General features: G+C 42.8%; 2 protein-coding genes and 1 long non-coding RNA gene across 7 annotated transcripts; all 3 read left to right on the top strand.

The window, feature by feature from the left end:
• Positions 1-1,634: 1,634 nt before the first annotated feature.
• Positions 1,635-7,803, top strand: LOC149039481 (uncharacterized). The gene is made up of 7 exons (XM_089185655.1): positions 1,635-3,044; positions 4,513-4,613; positions 4,735-4,949; positions 5,301-5,610; positions 5,746-5,838; positions 6,323-6,456; positions 6,631-7,803. The coding sequence occupies exons 1-7, from the start codon at positions 1,964-1,966 to the stop codon at positions 7,133-7,135; spliced, it is 2,439 nt and encodes an 812-aa protein (XP_089041781.1). The 5' UTR covers positions 1,635-1,963; the 3' UTR covers positions 7,136-7,803.
• Positions 7,804-8,378: 575 nt separating this feature from the next.
• Positions 8,379-13,310, top strand: LOC149039480 (PDZ domain-containing protein GIPC3-like). Of its 5 annotated transcripts, XR_016180627.1 has the most exons (7): positions 8,379-8,510; positions 8,630-9,009; positions 9,340-9,688; positions 11,432-11,492; positions 12,176-12,230; positions 12,588-12,642; positions 13,091-13,310. XR_016180627.1 is itself a non-coding variant. In XM_089185656.1 (3 exons), the coding sequence occupies exons 1-3, from the start codon at positions 8,452-8,454 to the stop codon at positions 11,485-11,487; spliced, it is 495 nt and encodes a 164-aa protein (XP_089041782.1). In that variant the 5' UTR covers positions 8,379-8,451; the 3' UTR covers positions 11,488-11,493. The 5 variants fall into 5 exon arrangements, 2 of the variants coding, with proteins under 2 accessions (XP_089041782.1, XP_089041783.1); XR_016180626.1 differs by lacking the exon at positions 9,340-9,688; XR_016180625.1 differs by lacking the exon at positions 9,340-9,688 and having other exon boundaries at positions 12,570-12,642.
• A 2,429-nt stretch (positions 13,311-15,739) lies between these two features.
• Positions 15,740-16,998, top strand: LOC149039479 (uncharacterized). The gene is made up of 3 exons (XR_016180628.1): positions 15,740-16,017; positions 16,357-16,429; positions 16,878-16,998. It is a non-coding gene; the product is annotated as an uncharacterized LOC149039479 (long non-coding RNA).
• Positions 16,999-18,248: the final 1,250 nt, after the last annotated feature.

Below are 18,248 nucleotides of genomic sequence, written 5' to 3'. Positions count from 1 at the left end.
AGTTGTTGTTTTTACTAGATATATCTAGTTTTGAGGTCCTCTTTGAAAACCATATCTTTTTTTCTGAAAGTTTCCTCAATAAAGATGATTATTATAACCACAAACAGACATACGCTATTATTATTATTATTATTATTATTATTATTATTATTTGTGCTAGAGGTGCGCTGCGGCGCGACTCGTATCGGCGTCACTTAGTGGTAAAGACATAATAATAATAATAATAATAAAGCCTTTATTTAAAGAGGGTGGCACTTAATAGCCAAAGGCTAATAAACTTGTGGCCCTCACAACTATTTACAATCTAAAATACTGTAAGCTAAAATATATATATATACAGTTAAAATATAAAATATGACAGGATTCAATTATAAGATAAAAAATAAATTATTAAATTACGAAATGATGCAAAAGTTGTTGTTCCTTAAAAATATTGGCAAACATGTTCTTTTTAAAACATGCTACAGAATTTAGTTTCCTAATTTCAATTGGTGTACTGTTCCACAGTCTTGTTGCCGAAACAGCGAAAGAGCGTCCTCCTGTTCATTTAGATAATTCGGCAAAGTCCCATTAATTCGCTTATACATTATTGTGCATTTATCAATCTTAGGTTGCTCATAAAACGGGATCCAACCTAGCTTGTTAAACAAAGCAACTGATGGTGTCATGCGATCGGCATGACAAATAACGCGTGCCGCTCTTTATCGCAATTTGCCCAAACAACGTTAGCGTAAGACATAACGGGGCGAATAATGCTATTATAAAACTGAAGTCGCTGTTTAAGGGGTAGACACGCTCGGATCTTACGCAATATTGCGATTCTAGAGGCCAACTTTTTACATACTTTCTCAACATGTTCATTAAATGACAATTTGCTGTCAATGTCTACGCCTAATAAGGTAGCACAATCCACATGGAGCAGATGGCTCGTTTTTATTGAATCGATTGTCGGTTAATTTGGTCGTTACTCAGAGTGATCGTAGATACGAACATAGTTGCAATGCTTGTCTGTTTGTTTACACTTGTCTGTTTGGTTTTGTAATCGGACCTTTCAGCGTCACCGCGCCCATATGCCAAAAGCGAGTTTGGCGTCCCCAACGGTCGCATTTTCGTTGATCGAAGCCCAGGGCACAGGCGGGACCGACAGGTGAGTTACCGGCTCTGTAACTGCGTTTTTCATCATTGAGAGAAAGTATGCAAACTGATCTTTCTTGTGGCATTTGTCGGAATTTTCGATGGATTCGAGATTTAAAGGCCAAAATCGTCTCGGATCGGACCTTTCAGCGTCACCGCGCGCATATGCCAAAAGCGAGTTTGGCGTCCCTAACGCTCGCATTTTCCTTTGTCGAAGCCCAGGGCACAGGCGGGACCGATAGGTGAGTTACCGGCTCTGTAACTCCGTTTTATCAGCATTGGGCGAGAGTATGCAAACTGATCTTTCTTGTGGCATTTGTCGGAATTTTCAATGGATTCGAGATTTAAAGGCCAAAATTGTCTCAGATGCGAGTGAACACCCAGCCAGCAAATTCTTGTCGTTTTGTTGTACCGAAACTTTTGTGCTTGAACGCCGTTTGTATCGTCTGTACCGTACCCAGTTTTTGTCTTTTTGTTTGCTGTTTTTTTTTTTTTTTTTTTCTTTTTTGGATTGACCCTGCTTTACTCGCAAGACGAGACATTCGCGTCAACGGTCAACTCTGGTCTGGTCTGGCTTGGTTAATGTTCAATCTCGACCCAAACACCTCGTTAACCGCGTCTCGAGATCTCACGAATTCGATTTTTAGGTGGCCGTAAGCATCAGTGATGGTAGTACCTAGACAACATCGCAAAGTCTTTTTGTGCTGTTTTAATTCGTGTTCATCTTATTTCATCTATTTTTTTTTTTAATTTTTATTTTTTTTTTAAATTTTTTTTCTTTTGAAAGTGGAATTTGGTAAGCGTGTGACTGTTGTGGAATACTGACACGATGAGCGATATCGAGGGGGGAGGTGAAGATCAAAGCTACGCTGACTGCTCGGTCGACGGCGACGACAGCCCCCGCTATCCGAGCCCGTCGGCCGAATCCATGGATAGTTGTTCTCTCGACTCTAGCGACCAGGAAGAAACTGATCCCGCCGGCGAGCCCACGCCCGCAGCAAGGCCAGAATCACCGCCACCCGTTGCAATAAACCTAGTATCGGACGACGAGGAGCGCGGAGAAGACGATGGTGGAGACGAAGCCCCACAAGAGCCTCCCGTGGCCGCCCTCTCTCCCAAGAGGGCGTCCCACGCGCCGCGTCTAACAGATCTCCCGCCCGCAAACCCTAAGCAAAGGTCCAGGAAGAAGACCGCATCTCAACAACCGCCACCCGTTGCAATAAGCGCAGTAGTATCCGACGACGACGGTGACGAGCAGCTTCAACCAGGTGGTGGCGCAGAGGAAGCACCACGACAGCCTCCCGTAGCCGCCCTTTCTCCGAAGAGGGCGGCCTATCACGTGCCGCGTCTCACAGATCTCCCACCGAAGCTGAAAAGGTCCAGGGAGAAAACCGCACGTCACCACGGTCAACACGTGCTCGCGGCAACAAGGCCGCAACTAGCGCCGCCCGTCACCACCGGCATACCCCACGCCCACGACGACCAGCAGCACGGAGACGATCGTGTGGAGGAAACCTTACCACAGCCTCCGAAGAGGGTGGCGCATCACGTGCCGCCTCTTACAGACTTCCCACCACATCTGCAAAGGTTCCCGAAGGCGGCCACATCTCATCACGGTCAACCCATGCCCGCCGCACGGCTGGAAATACCGCCACCCGTCACAACGAGCACACCCGATCGTGAGGAGAAGCCAGGGCATGATCGTGCCGAGGAAACCCCACAGCAGGTTCCCGTAGCCCCCCTTCCTCCCAAGAGGTCGGCCTACGCGCTGCGCCTCACAGATCTCCCACCAGATCTGCAATGGTTCATGCAGGAGACCAAGTCTTTTTTCACAAGGCCTCATGCGCTGGAGAGGCACGGACAGATGCTCGCCGCGAGCACGTTCGACAAAGCCTTGGAACGCATCCTGTGTGAGTATGGTGGCTCCGCATTTTACATTATTTGCTAGTTGCATCGCTCGTGGCATTTTCGGTGATGGAGCACACAAAAAAAAAACAAAAAAACAAAAAAACAAAAAAAACAAAAACAAAAAAAGAAGAGAAAGAAAGGCAAACCAGATAAGCAAACAGAGGAATGGAACGCGCTCCAATTTTCTGGTCCTCTTTTCATGTTTCTCGGCCATCTATCCTCAGGTTAATAACGTTAGATCTGCCCCACAGGGGATTCCCTGTGGGGTGCCTCAAGGTTCTATTCTTGGTCCCTTATTTTTTATCCTGTATGTTAATGATTTGAACAATGCTTCCCTGCTTGATGCAATCTTGTTTGCTGATGATACAAACTTATTTATCTCCCATAATGACCCTGTTTACCTAATTAACACATTAAATAGAGAATTAAACAAATTGTCAACCTGGTTTGCAGCAAAGCGGCTCTCCTTGAATTTAGCCAAGACTAATTTTATGGTATTCAAGCCTTGGCAAAAGAAGCAATCCTTTGAATTTCAAGTTTTCATAAATGAGCAGCCTATTCTTCGTGTTTCTGAGACCATGTTTTTGGGTGTTTTATTAGATGACAATTTGACCTGGAAATCGCATATATCCTTAACAGCAAATAAATTATCCAAATCTATAGGTATTATTCATAAATCTAGGTTTTTTCTCTCTACTCACTCCCTTCGTACTTTATACAATTCTATGATCCTTCCATATTTGTATTATTGCAATTCAGCTTGGGCTGGTACCTATAAGTCAAACCTTCAAAGAATTGTAACCTTACAGAAACGTGCGTTAAGAATAGTAAGCAATTCTACATACATTGCCCATACTGGCCCTATTTTAAAGGAACTTAAACTCTTAAAATTTCATGATATCCATTCGTTTCAATTAGGTACTTTTATGTTTTCATTCGAGAACTCTACACTCCCTTCCAAATTCAATAACTTTTTTTTACTGAATAGTCAAATCCACAATTATAATACTAGGAATGCTCAGTCCTTCCGTTTGCCACTGTGCAGAACGAACACCAGGAAGTTTTCAATTTACTTTCAAGGTCCAAACTTTTATAATTCGTTAAATTCTGACATAACCAGTTCTCCCTCCTCCCCTTTTTTTAAAAGAAAGCTTAAGGAATTTCTTCTCTCTAAGTATTAGCTTCTGTAAGGCAGTAATTCTTAACTAACTTACTTAATATGCGTGTGCGTGTGTGTGTGTGTGTACGTGTGCGCGGTCAAAGTTAATTACCATAAGTCCATATTGTAATTCTAATATAAGATTAGTTATTTTAAGTGAGAAAGCCTGACTTGTTATAAGCCTCGTGGTTTCTTTCAGGTTTTCTCGCCATTTATTTTCTGTCATCAATTTTCTTCATTTTTTTTTTTTTCCATGTGTAAATGTCGTATATGGCAAATAAATATTGTATATTGTATATTGTATATTGTAGGTTATCTTGGATACGTTCAGCGAATCCGGCCCGGAGAGTCGCCTTCAGTCCAAGACTTCCATCGCGGGGATCTTATCGAAGGATACCTAGACTATCTGAAGGTGGGTATCGAGGTTGTTTTAGAACGTTGCACGTTGCAACGACAACGACAGATGATTGTAGATTATCATTTGACCTGCTAAAAGACATTTACGACACGTTGCCATCTCGTCTCTACATCAGGAGGAGAGGAACTTGAGTCCTGCGACCCTAAGCGTGCACGCGAGCAGTCTGCTGTACCCACTGAAGTATTGCTATCGGGGATTGGGGCCACAATTCGAAGGTATCCGCATTATCTCCCAGCTCAGAAGAACGGCCACTGTACTTCAGAAGCAGGGGGATCTGGAGAGGGCGACCGCAGTCGAAGATCTCAAAGCGCAAAGCAAGTGGCTGGATTGGTAAGTGTGCTAGTTAGTTAGTGTAAAACAAAACAGAAACAAAACAAAACGGAAACAAAACGGAAACAAAACGTGTCTGTCTTTTAAACATCTTGGATGATCAATCGGGAAAAGGTAAAAAATTTAAAAATAGTCAGAATCGTGTTTTGTGAACGCTTGTCCTCGAGGTCTACAGTTCCTGCCTGCCTGCCTGCCTGCCTGCCTGCCTGCCTGCCTGACTGCCCTTTTGAGTAGACGACTGCATTCAGAGTTGAAATGCTTGAAAATAAATGCAAGAAGTACAGTTTCAATTTGTAGGAATGAATCGTTTCTAAAGATATTAAAGAACACTGGTCCCCGCTTTCTCTTAAGGGAACAAGTCCTCCTAGCTAGGGAAGCCCAGCGGTGCCGGTTTGAATTGGCCAAGGGCAGACAGCAACGCGCTCAGGAGGCCCGCGACCTGCTGCTTTTGTCACTGTACACCCACCTCCCGCCCAGCAGGGGCCTAGAAATCAGGACGATGGAGTTGGTCTTGGAAAGCCAACTGGAAGAACCGTTTCAGAAAGCGCACTATCGTGACAGAAACGTGGCCTTGATCAAGACAGATGGCGACGGCATCGTGCTACACCTCGGAAGGTTCAAAACCTGCAAGCAGAGCGGGCCTGAAACTATTCCCATACAGGTAATTCTTGTCACGACTGAACGACTGACACGAGCAGAGTACGGAAATTAACAAGAGTTCTGAGCACACTTTAATAACAGTCTCTCTCTCTCTCTCTCTCTCTCTCTCTCTCTCTCTCTCTCTCTCTCCCCGCAGGCAGACAGCCAACTCTGCAGGCTGTTCATACAGTTTGTATCAGAATTCAGAAAGGTGCTTAATCCGACGCTGTGCAGCAACTACCTGTTTCTGGTAAGTATAGGGTTCCCCGTCTTATAGCCAGCTAGCTAACGCGGGCTAAAATTGCCGGGCTCGGCAAGGCAAAATTGTCCAACTCATGCCGTCGCCGGGTGAAGTAGCACTCGCTTGAAACTAGCTAACTGGTTAGGAATTTTTGGGCCGAAGAGGACTCTTTGAAAACACTGGCCGTGGGTCACAGTCACCACAGGCCCTGGTTGTTCAAAGCTGGGTTAAGGTAACCCAGGGTTAGTGTGAAATTTGATTTCAGGTCTGAAAACTTTAAGAGAAAATTCAGTTCAAATCTTTTTGCTTGCAATTTGATCATTGCATGTTCTAAAAAGAATAGTGAAGACTTTCCCCAAAAGACTTCTGAACAAAGAAATAAAGAAAGCTGGATTAAAATTTAACCCTGGGTTAGAGCTAATCGGCCTTTGAACAACTGGGCCCACTGCTGTGCAGCAGCAGATCATTTTGACTCTGACCTATTTCATTTCAGAATTCCAAGGGTGCACCGTACTCGAGCACGTCGTTCACAACACGTTTACAGAAAATGTTCGAACTCCTGACCGGAAGCAAGGTGGCGGTATGCGGACTAAGGTCATCTTTCGTAACCTGGGCATATTCCCAGAGGTAGGTCGACATGGCTATTGAACTGCAAGTCACGTCCTTCCTTCCTTCCTTCCTTCGTTCGTTCGTTCCCCGCGAATTTTGGAATCTGTTGCTTTAAAACGCCGGCATAGCCACATCGCTGATAACCGTTTGATACGTTTTTCTTTTTGTCGTTCTCCCTCTGTCTATCTGCAGCGGATGCGACGATCAGATGAAAGACAGCCTTGCTGCTTGTCTCCGGCACTCCCGAGAGCAGGCCCAGCACACTTACGACCGACGCACGGCAAACCAGAAGAAGACCCCGGCATTAGATCTGGCCAGGCGCAAGGCCGAAGAAGAGGAGCTTGTGGCCGGGCCCATGACCAGGTCTCTCCAGCTGCCAGAGATCTCGGAGCCGGAGATCGACGTGGGCGACTTTGTGGGACTCGTGGCCGAGGACAGCACCCTACAGAAGCCTTCGATTTTCCTGGGGCGTGTTCAAGCTTTCCTGCCGGAAGGCCAAGCCCTCCTTCTATGGTACAGGCACACCGGAGGTTCTAACTATGCCCCAGACTTGGACGGTGAGCAGTGGGTGGAGTCGAGAGAGTCGCTAGTCGCTGTGAAGGTGGCTGCTGCCAAAGGCAGTCCCTACGCCATGCGACTGCTGACCAGCGTGCGCGAGATACACAAGGCAGTCATGGGCGGGGAGCGGGGATCCTGACCTCAAAAAAAAAAAAGGACAAAGCAAAAGGACAAAGAGGAGAAAAAAAAAAACAGAACGAGAACTCTAAGAAGATCCCTTTTCTTCGCTATTGTTGTTGGACTTTTGGAAGCCGCCAGAGAGATTTCTAGCTGTCAGATAAATAATAAAAAGTGTGTGAATTTGAATTTGTCTGGCTTTTGCTGTTCTGTTCGGTCCTGTCCTGTTTTCTTGCTTTCTTGTTTTCTTGTTTTCTTGTTTTGATTTTGTTTTTGTTTTTTTTTGCACCCGGAATTATTTCATTTGAAGCCGTCCGTCACAAAAGCAACACACCCGACAGGCAAAAACCGGCCACGAATGGTGATTTTTCCCCGATTCAAACTTGCCCACGCACGTCCGGGCCGATTCGGACTTGCCCGCACACGAATTAATTATTTGCCCACAGCTCGCGCGTCGAAACATGTGACGGTTCAAAGGGAACTTTGATAAATATGGATCAATGATATCGAAAGGAGGTAGACTAAATGATGAACAGTTAGAGCTAAATGTTAACGGAACAGCCATTAAATCATATAATTCTATTCTAAGTTATTGGGTGTAAATATTGATGATAATTTACATTTTTCTGATCGCGTAAGTAACATCTGTTAAAAAAAAAAAAAAAATTAAAAAAAAAAAAGAAAAAAAAAGGAAGCAGTCAAAGGCTGGGTGTAACTAATAGATTAAGGAAGTTAATCCCAGCCAAGGCTAAATTACAACTTTTTAAGGCTGCTATTCTGCCTTATTTAACTTACTGTGGTACTGTATGGAATTGTTGCAAAGCTAGTGATTCTAGAAAAGTAGAGAGGGTACAAGAACGTCAATCTTAAATATTTTAAATACTATCAAGATCATATTATTGTAATTATTATCATCTTATTATCTCATCATATGAAGGTTATCATCTTATTATACAGGGTGGGGTATTATAAACGTGGGGTCTACTATTTTCGGGGTAGGGTAGTTTTATATGGGAAGAGCTCTTTTATCATATTCCAATAAATTTTTAACGCATAGTTTTATATAGATCAGATGAGTTTAGTTTAGGTGTGCTTACCTAGTGGGAAACTGCTATCTTATTTGACACGTAAATAAAGCTTATGATGATTTTATTTATTATTATTTGATTGGCTAGTTGGCCGGCCATCTCGGCCTAGCGCCAAATGTCCCCCCCTCCCCCCTCCCCCCCTCCCCAAGGCGCGCGCGCACGCGCATTAGGTGACTCGACTAGCTAGCCCTGCGAGCTAGAGAGACATGTCTTTTCGTTTCGCCTCCACGAAATCGGAGGCAGTGGGAATATGGCATCACACACCTTCCATCCCCGAGGTTTCGAAGTTGCGATGTTGCTGTGTTCAAGGTAACCCTGTGCAAAGAATGATTCGTTGGGCGAGGAGAGCACTTATTTCGAGACTCTCTAGTGGCTGTATACATTATCTGAATTGAGTTGACCTGAGAATTTACATTTCTTTCCATCAGATCTTGTCTTATGTCCACGCTAACTGCATGCGGAATGGTCACGGAAGGGTTACTCGGAGGGCAAACTGGAGCTGATGGCTTCACGTCTGCACCTGTTAAAGGAGAACGCAAAACTGTGACAGTGTCTAAAGCAGGCCCATCCTTGGGTCTTCACATAACAAATGATAGTTCGGGTTGTGCACTCATCGAAGGTATCGATCCAGGAAGCATTGCGCACGAAGCTCCCGGGATCTGCGTCGGAGATCGTATAGTAGCTATAAACGGCACGACTGTCGTCGGTACCGGGCACCGTGATGTGGCTGCTATGATAGCATGGGTTCCGGTCGGAGGGATAGTCGTCTTTGGGTTGATCGAGCCTGAGAGAGAGCAGCTCAGCTCCGGTAAGTCAGCTATCATCTATTATCTATTATGACAGAGTTACAATCTGCCATGCCATATATTCTAACTGCTGATAAGTCAAATGCTCTCACTGTAAGTGAATGGAACATTGACACGGCATCCAAAGGGACCTCTTTTGTCGTGAAAAAATACAAGATCGATCGTGGTAACAGTTCAGAAACAATAATTTGCGTTCTGGTTGCTGAATAAAGTCATGCCGATGGCACTCTGCTCTTTGTTCGAAGCCTTTGCAGACCATTTGACTTTCTCGCTGTAGTGAGAAGTAATGTGGCTCTCCGATCCTCTTTTCTTTTTTTTTTTTTCCCCCTCAGCCCAGACACTCACTGGTAGTTACTGAAGAGTAAGACACTGAGTCTCCAATCCAAGTGATTCTGCTATGGCCGTTGCCAGATGAAGAATTTGCAGATTTCCAGTTCCCAGTTGATTTTATATTTGACATTCGGGGTGCAGTGTCGGATGGTAGAAGTGGAAGGTTGAAATTGTTATCAGTTTTTTTGAAAACGCGTCACTTACTCCTTGACGAAAGTCCAAAGTGTTTTGTTTCACCGACACAGGTTGTCTGAATGTTGTCTGCATGAGCATGAAAATAATGCAAGTGCAATGAACCTTTTCTTTTGGGTTTGGCCACCTTGTTGAAATCTCTCGATTCTTTCTTTACGAGTGAGTATTGAGATTACTGGTTTGGCCAGCTTGTTTAAATTTTCTCAATTCTTTACAAGTGTAGATTGTAGAGGCTAGCTAGCTAGCTAGCTAGCTAGCTAGCTGCATGGGCTGCTAACTAGATGTAGAAATCTGGGAAGGTTCTTCCTTGGCCAATTCTGAGGCTTTAACCCTTTTTTGACTCCCAAGAGTGATTCACATGTAACTTCTCCCTGTAATTAATATCTAAACATTATCTGGCAGACAGGTCAGGAGAAAACTCAACCTTATCGAGTAGAAGTGGTGATCTTGATCTAACACCAAATTCTTGTCACTTATTTACAATTATGTGGCAGCCAATCAGATCTTGGGAGTCAAAGGCCGGTTAAAGCAAGAGATTTTAAGACTTTTTGTAAGAATGTCCTCAGAGTTTTGTGTGGGAACTAGTTGCTTGGGGTTGACACTTGATGTGTTGGGTTTTTTTTTTTTTTGCTTGCTTAGGGTTAGACAGTGCAATGCAACTTTTATATTTAACCCTTTAACTCCAACCAACACAGAAGTGAGTGACCGACACAGAGTTTCTCCTTACATCATCCACACAATATCGACCATCTAGGTGACGAGAAGAGAGAAAAATGTGGATTTTGTGGATAATTAGTGGATCTAATACTAAATTCTCCGGACTCACATGATAAGAATTGTATGGTTGGCAGTCAAAAGAATTACAAGTTTGATCTGGGAGTTAAAGGGTTAATTCATGGTTCGTTCATATCTGTTTGTTAAATAGATTCGTCCAATAATAAAAATGATGATGTATCGTGTACCTAAGTACCTCCTAGATATTGTACTGATGTCTGTATTTATTTTGCACACAACTTTTTTAAATTGGTGAGAAACAACTTTCATCTACCTACTGATTCATCGGATGATCTGCATCAGGGTTACTCTCTCTCTCTCACAGTGGGTGGCATCCAAAAAAAGAAAGAAAGAAAGACCCGAGAGGTCTCCACTTGAGTGTTTTGCATGCCAAAAGAGTCAGTGTCTTGCTGTGCCATTTCATTTCATTTCACCCTCAAACTGCCAGAGGTGATCGACATGTGACTTCTCCCAGCCCGAGGACCAAGTCATGCACATTCCTCCAGTGAAGTACAAATCCAATCCTTGCCTGGGAAAGTGGCTATATATATATATATATATATATATATATATATATATATATATATATATATATGTATATCAAGGTAACCACTTGTGCCTGATATGTCTGATGATTCTCACCACCTGTTTGCTGAATAATGTATGGATATTATAGGGAGTTATATAGTGTCAAACACTAACAGGAGTTCAAGGGTTAACCCTTTAGCTCCCATATCAAATTTGCACCTCTCCTCACTGTCAACCATACAATCCTTTTGATGGTAGCTACTTGGTAGAATTTAGTATGGCATCAACCAATGGTCCCCAAATTGAGATGATGTTCTGGATTCTCAGCACTCATCCTGTTGATGCTGTATTGATATCGTTAGGAGTACAAATTAGAACAGTTTTGCAATGATGATGCCCAAAACAACCCTCTACCTGTGGTAAGAGGGCAGGCTTTCCTTTCTTCATTTCCAGAATTACTGGCCAGGGGTTAAATGCATGAAATGCAATCTGAATAATAATAATAATAATAATAATAATAATAATAATGATGATGATATTACATGTTTCAAATCAAAAATGTCAATGCTAATTTTTGACCCCTGCTTTTCTTTCCTCTAGGCCAACCAAGGACCAAGTCCTGTACAGGCACCTGCACCTGCAAATCCACCCGGTGACTGAGGTATGAATAACAATCAATTGTTCCCAAAGTGCACCACTGAAAACAGACCATTGAAAGAAAAAACATCCTTCTACTACCTGCTGGTCTATGTCCCTCCTTGACCTCTGCACAAACAGTGCCCTGCCTTTCCCCTGGCAAGCCCCGCTGCTCGCTTTGCGACGCGCGCTAGCGCTGGTGGAGCCTGTGGCTCCGGCCTCAACAGTTTGCCCTCACCAACCGGCCAGCGGTCTAGGAACGACAGCCCCTCAAAGTTTCACCTCTGCAGCTACAACTTGTGAGCATTTCTTCCACTCTCCTGCACTGACCATTCCATCGCCTCTCTCTCTCTCTACCTCTTCTCTCCACTGCCTATTGGCATTGTTGGCAGAAATTTCATGTTTTTAGCAATCTCATTTAATAATAGTAGAAATGATAATACAATATCCAATATCCAATATCCAATATCCAATATACAATATACAATGTGCAATATCAAGCAGACAAGTGATGAGATCAAAGAAAAATAGAAATGAAGGGAACTTAAGCTGATCCAATAGCAAATTCTCCAAGCCAACGTCACCAGAACTGTATGGCTGACAGTAAGGAGAATTACTATGGAGATCTTGGGAGGGAGTGAAAGGCTTCATTAAAAGGAGGCTGTAAATTGAATGTCAATGTGAATTTTCCTGCTTTCCTGCCTGTAGGGAAAACAAGGACCAAGTGAAGTACAAATTGAATCCTTCCCAGGGAAAAAAAAAGGTCAGTCAATTCATAAAATCAAATCCGTGAGAATAATGATTGATCACCCACTCCAAGATAATATTATTATTGTTATCTGTCAGCCATTTGAAATGACAGGGCTTGCACAGGAATGAAATTCCCTTCAAACCAGATTGCACCTGTACGTCCCTTACCACTTGAGTGTAACCCTTTAGCTCCCAGATCAAATTTGCACCTCTCCTCACTGTCAACCATACAATCCTTATGATGGTAGTTCCTTGGTAGAGTTTAGTATGGCATCAACCAATGGTCCCCAAATTGAGATGATGTTCTGGATTCTCAGCACTCACCCTGTTCATATTGTATTTATATCGTTAGGAAAAATTCTCTCTCTAGGTCATTTGCGGTAGTGAAAGGGTTATTAAGAGCTGTCACATCGCCTCGCCTGCAGGTAAATATGGTCAATGACATTACTAGATTTCTGGATTATACCATCCATTTACCCGTCTACGTAACATTTCCCCCACTGAACACACAAGAGGCTGTCGTTCCCCTGACAGGCCATGATCACCATTGCGCTACGCGCGCAGGCCTTCTGGGCACCTGGGGCTACCACCTCAACAGTCTGCCGCAGGCCTGCGACCAGCGCTATGGAAATGACAGCCATCAGAAACTTTTAACTCCATCCATCATTATCACATCAACCCTTGACATTAATTCATTCCTCCTTTGCAGCTGAATTTCATTCAGACACTTTGGATTGGTTATTATTGCTTCAAAAAGTGCAGGAATTCAGTGTGAAGCTAGCTCTGGCCTTAAGGAATTTTCATACTTTTTGCTGTGCAATTTCATGTTTCTATCAGTGTCAACAGATGAGCAAAATTCTCTCTTTTCTTCAGTTGCAGCAGCTGACATGCAAGGGCAGGAACTGTGCTGGTGTGATGTAGCTATCAAGTGCCACCATCAAGGTTGAATGTGTGCAGGCAGTGATGACTGGAGATTTTTTCCCCCTCTAAACAATACTGCCTAACCGAATGGAGTAGACAAGAAAAGTTTTGACACATTCATTGGTATTGTTGTTGAAAATAAAGACTGATGCCCAAATTTATATTCAAAGGAGTGTGTGGTTTTGTCCTTTGTCTTTGTGTAGGTAATTGGATGATCTCTAGCGACATTTGACCTAAATGCCTGCAGTGATATTTCGAAATTGTTATGCGTAGTCTCACCAGCTGTTAGGCCGGTGGCATTTGAGGCAATTTTGAAATATCACCAGTGGTATTCATGCCAAACATCAGGTACAAATTATGCTGTTATTCGTCTCTACCGCTACCCGGGTTTAGTTTGTAATTTTCACATGTAGGTATTTGGCTTAAATTAAGCTGAAACACCACTGCTCTAAGCCAATCAAATCGCAGAAATGTCTCATGTGCTAGTATACGGGCATTAAAACCGGACAGTGCAACCTCGATGTATGAAACCCTTTCACTCCCAAGATCTGATTAGTAATTGTCCTTACTATCTGCCAGACAACTCTTATGATGTGAGTTCAAAGAATTTGGTATTGGCTCAACTACTAATCCCATGATCGATGTTCTTCTCCATTCTCGTCACCTGCCTGCTTGATATTGTATTCATACTGTAAGGAGAAGTTCTGTCTTGGTCACTTGTGGGAGTGGAGGGTTCATATTTATTTCATTTCGCCAATTTGACAGGCACGTTTTCTGTGATTAGAATTTCCTCTAGGAGTATTTCATTGTCCGAAGCTTTTTGATTTTGGCTCCAATAATTTTTTTTTAAATTTTGGAGCGCGGGCTCAACTCTATGCATACACCCCAGTACCCCCTCGGTGTCGAAATGGCAACAAATAAAACAGATGGCGAAGGTAGTGAGTGGATGTCAAGGACTTTCAGTCTAAGACTCGTAGAACCAACCTTCTGAGGCTTATTCTGCTCGGTAAACGGAGAGTATTTTCCCGACGATCGGTCCATTTTCTAAAGGAAGGTCGCAAGTGCCTGTCAAATATCCCAGGCATTTTTGCTTCGTTTTGTGTACTTTGGTAGAAACTCGTACGTCGAAGGAACGCGCTTTAAAAGTGTATGAATCCAGAGCTACACATATTTACAGTTGAGGGTGACAAACTGAACGGATGTACCCAGTCGTTTGGCGTACTGTTGGACCCTAACCCTAACCCATTTCCACACGCGATGGTTGAATTTAGCCGGAAAAAGCACGGTGAGTGTTAGGGTTAGCTGAAAAAATTCCTAAGCAAGGGTGAATTTCTTTCTGGAACCATTAATAGTTGGAAGGAATTTGCTTAAATAACAACCCTTACCGCCTGTCTGGGGGTAAAACCTTGAACTTAGACTATAATGCACTGCTTTTCTCAACGAGGATCTATTTTCATTTCAATATGGAGGGCGAAATTTGGCAAAGTGCCCCAAAGAGAGATCTCGGACTGACAATTGGAAAAAGAGGTTGAATTTGTCTGTTCAGAGTTTTGTCGGCAGTCTAATTGTTGTTCAATTCCTTTCTCTGAACTGCAAACCTCTTTAGTGAAATGAAGGTGAAAACAAAAGACCATTTAATCGCAATTGGTTGACAGCTTGGTAAGGAAAGCTCCATTTATAGCGATCGTGGTGACTAGAGTTAAAGGAGACACTTTTGAATGTTCTCATCTTTGTGGGCACAGCGACCTGCTTCCCTTTTGTGGCGGTTATTAAAAATAACTTATTATAGCAGAGAACGAGTACACATTTTCTCAACCATCAACTCAATTTTATTTTAAATGTGTTGAATTCCAAAATGAACACGCTGGTCAAATTTCAAAATCGAGCTAAACTATCTGTCACCTTTGTCACAGAAAAAAATTAGTTTGCTCACAAAAACACGACCGCCTTAGCTTGAATATTATCATCAACAGCTTGTGAGGAACTTAAAAAAAAAAAAAAATCTTGCAAACACAACATTTACGGAACACACTGGCCTGTGTTGAACTCTGAAATGAACATGCTGGTTGAATTTCAAAATCGAGTAAAACCATCTCACCACTGTCACAGAAAAGACCAATTTCCTCAGAAAAACACCACTGCCCTAGCTTGAATATTTATCCACAGTTTGCGACAGACTTTGACATTGATCATCTTGTTATAAAATTGACTGAAACCACCTCTCACGATTGTCGCACATGATGTAACATTTAACATTGCATAACATTGTTTTTAACAAACAGTAAAATTTTTTGGTTTTGATCTGAGCAATTTAAAACATTGTGTTGTTTCCAAGGTTTCCAAGGAAGGTTTCTTCACTTCATGCCTGGGTCCTTATGTATATTATTCTGTTTTACAGAAAATAACAGTCAACTGGAGCAGGCAGACTCCAATCAGCCAAGAGGGGCCAGAAAAGAATTGTGCTTAGACATAGCAGTTACCTCCAGCTGGAAAATACAAGTAAGTACTGCCAAAGAATATTTATTCCTTGCTGGTAATCTCAGAACATATACAATATCCAATATACAATATCCAATATCCAATATCCAATATACAATATACAATATGCAATATCAAGCAGACAAGTGATGAGATCAAAGAAAAATAGAAATGAAGGGAACTTAAGCTGATCCAATAGCAAATTCTCCAAGCCAACATCACCAGAACTGTATGGCTGACAGTAAGGAGAATTACTCTGGAGATCTTGGGAGGGAGTGAAAGGCTTCATTAAAAGGAGGCTGTAAATTGAATGTCAATGTGAATTTTCCTGCTTTCCTGCCTGTAGGGAAAACAAGGACCAAGTGAAGTACAAATTGAATCCTTCCCTGGGAAAAAAAAAGGTCAGTCAATTCATAAAATCAAATCCGTGAGAATAATGATTGATCACCCACTCCGAGATAATATTATTATTGTTATCTGTCAGCCATTTGAAATGACAGGGCTTGCACAGGAATGAAATTCCCTTCAAACCAGATTGCACCTGTACGTCCCTTACCACTTGAGTGTAACCCTTTAGCTCCCAGATCAAATTTGCACCTCTCCTCACTGTCAACCATACAATCCTTATGATGGTAGTTCCTTGGTAGAGTTTAGTATGGCATCAACCAATGGTCCCCAAATTGAGATGATGTTCTGGATTCTCAGCACTCACCCTGTTCATATTGTATTTATATCGTTAGGAAAAATTCTCTCTCCAGGTCATTTGCGGTAGTGAAAGGGTTATTAAGAGCTGTCACATCGCCTCGCCTGCAGGTAAATATGGTCAATGACATTACTAGATTTCTGGATTATACCATCCATTTACCCGTCTACGTAACATTTCCCCCACTGAACACACAAGAGGCTGTCGTTCCCCTGACAGGCCATGATCACCATTGCGCTACGCGCGCAGGCCTTCTGGACACCTGGGGCTACCACCTCAACAGTCTGCCGCAAGCGTGCGACCAGCGCTATGGAAATGACAGCCATCAGAAACTTTTAACTCCATCCATCATTATCACATCAACCCTTGACATTAATTCATTCCTCCTTTGCAGCTGAATTTCATTCAGACACTTTGGATTGGTTATTATTGCTTCAAAAAGTGCAGGAATTCAGTGTGAAGCTAGCTCTGGCCTTAAGGAATTTTCATACTTTTTGCTGTGCAATTTCATGTTTCTATCAGTGTCAACAGATGAGCAAAATTCTCTCTTTTCTTCAGTTGCAGCAGCTGACATGCAAGGGCAGGAACTGTGCTGGTGTGATGTAGCTATCAAGTGCCACAAAGTTTTGACACATTTATTGGTATTGTTGTTGAAAATAAAGACTGATGCCCAAATTTATATTCAAAGGAGTGTGTGGTTTTGTCCTTTGTCTTTGTGTAGGTAATTGGATGATCTCTAGTGACATTTGACCTAAATGCCTGCAGTGATATTTCGAAATTGTTATGCGTAGTCTCACCAGCTGTTAGGCCGGTGGCATTTGAGGCAATTTTGAAATATCACCAGTGGTATTCATGCCAAACATCAGGTACAAATTATGCTGTTATTCGTCTCTACCGCTACCCGGGTTTAGTTTGTAATTTTCACATGTAGGTATTTGGCTTAAATTAAGCTGAAACACCACTGCTCTAAGCCAATCAAATCGCAGAAATGTCTCATGTGCTAGTATACTGGCATTAAAACCGGACAGTGCAACCTCGATGTATGAAACCCTTTCACTCCCAAGATCTGATTAGTAATTGTCCTTACTATCTGCCAGACAACTCTTATGATGTGAGTTCAAAGAATTTGGTATTGGCTCAACTACTAATCCCATGATCGATGTTCTTCTCCATTCTCGTCACCTGCCTGCTTGATATTGTATTCATACTGTAAGTAGAAGTTCTGTCTTGGTCACTTGTGGGAGTGGAGGGTTCATCATTCTACTGGGTTTTGACCTGTGGCCTTTATTTCATTTCGCCAATTTGACAGGCACGTTTTCTGTGATTAGAATTTCCTCTAGGAGTATTTCATTGTCCGAAGCTTTTTGATTTTGGCTCCAATAATTTTTTTTTAAATTTTGGAGCGCGGGCTCAACTCTATGCATACACCCCAGTACCCCCTCGGTGTCGAAATGGAAACACATAAAACAGATGGCGAAGGTAGTGAGTAGATGTCAAGGACTTTCAGTCTAAGACTCGTAGAACCAACCTTCTGAGGCTTATTCTGCTCGGTAAACGGAGAGTATTTTCCCGAAGATCGGTCCATTTTCTAAAGGGAGATCGCAAGTGCCTGTCAAATATCCCAGGCATTTTTGCTTCGTTTTGTGTACTTTGGTAGAAACTCGTACGTCGAAGGAACGCGCTTTAAAAGTGTATGAATCCAGAGCTACACATATTTACAGTTGAGGGTGACAAACTGAACGGATGTACCCAGTCGTTTGGCGTACTGTTGGACCCTAACCCTAACCCTAACCCTAAACCCTAAGCAAACCCTAACACTAACCCTAACCCTAACCCTAACCCTAACCCTAACCCTAAACCCTAAACCCTAACCCTAACCCTAACCCTAACCCTAACCCTAACCCTAACCCTAACCCTAACCCTAACCCT

This window comes from Pocillopora damicornis, chromosome 10 (genome assembly GCF_964200805.1).
Source record: "Pocillopora damicornis chromosome 10, jaPocDami1.2, whole genome shotgun sequence".
NCBI lineage: Eukaryota > Metazoa > Cnidaria > Anthozoa > Scleractinia > Pocilloporidae > Pocillopora > Pocillopora damicornis.
The sequence above is the reverse complement of the archived record's forward strand: the minus strand, read 5'-3'. Positions and strand labels throughout refer to the sequence as shown.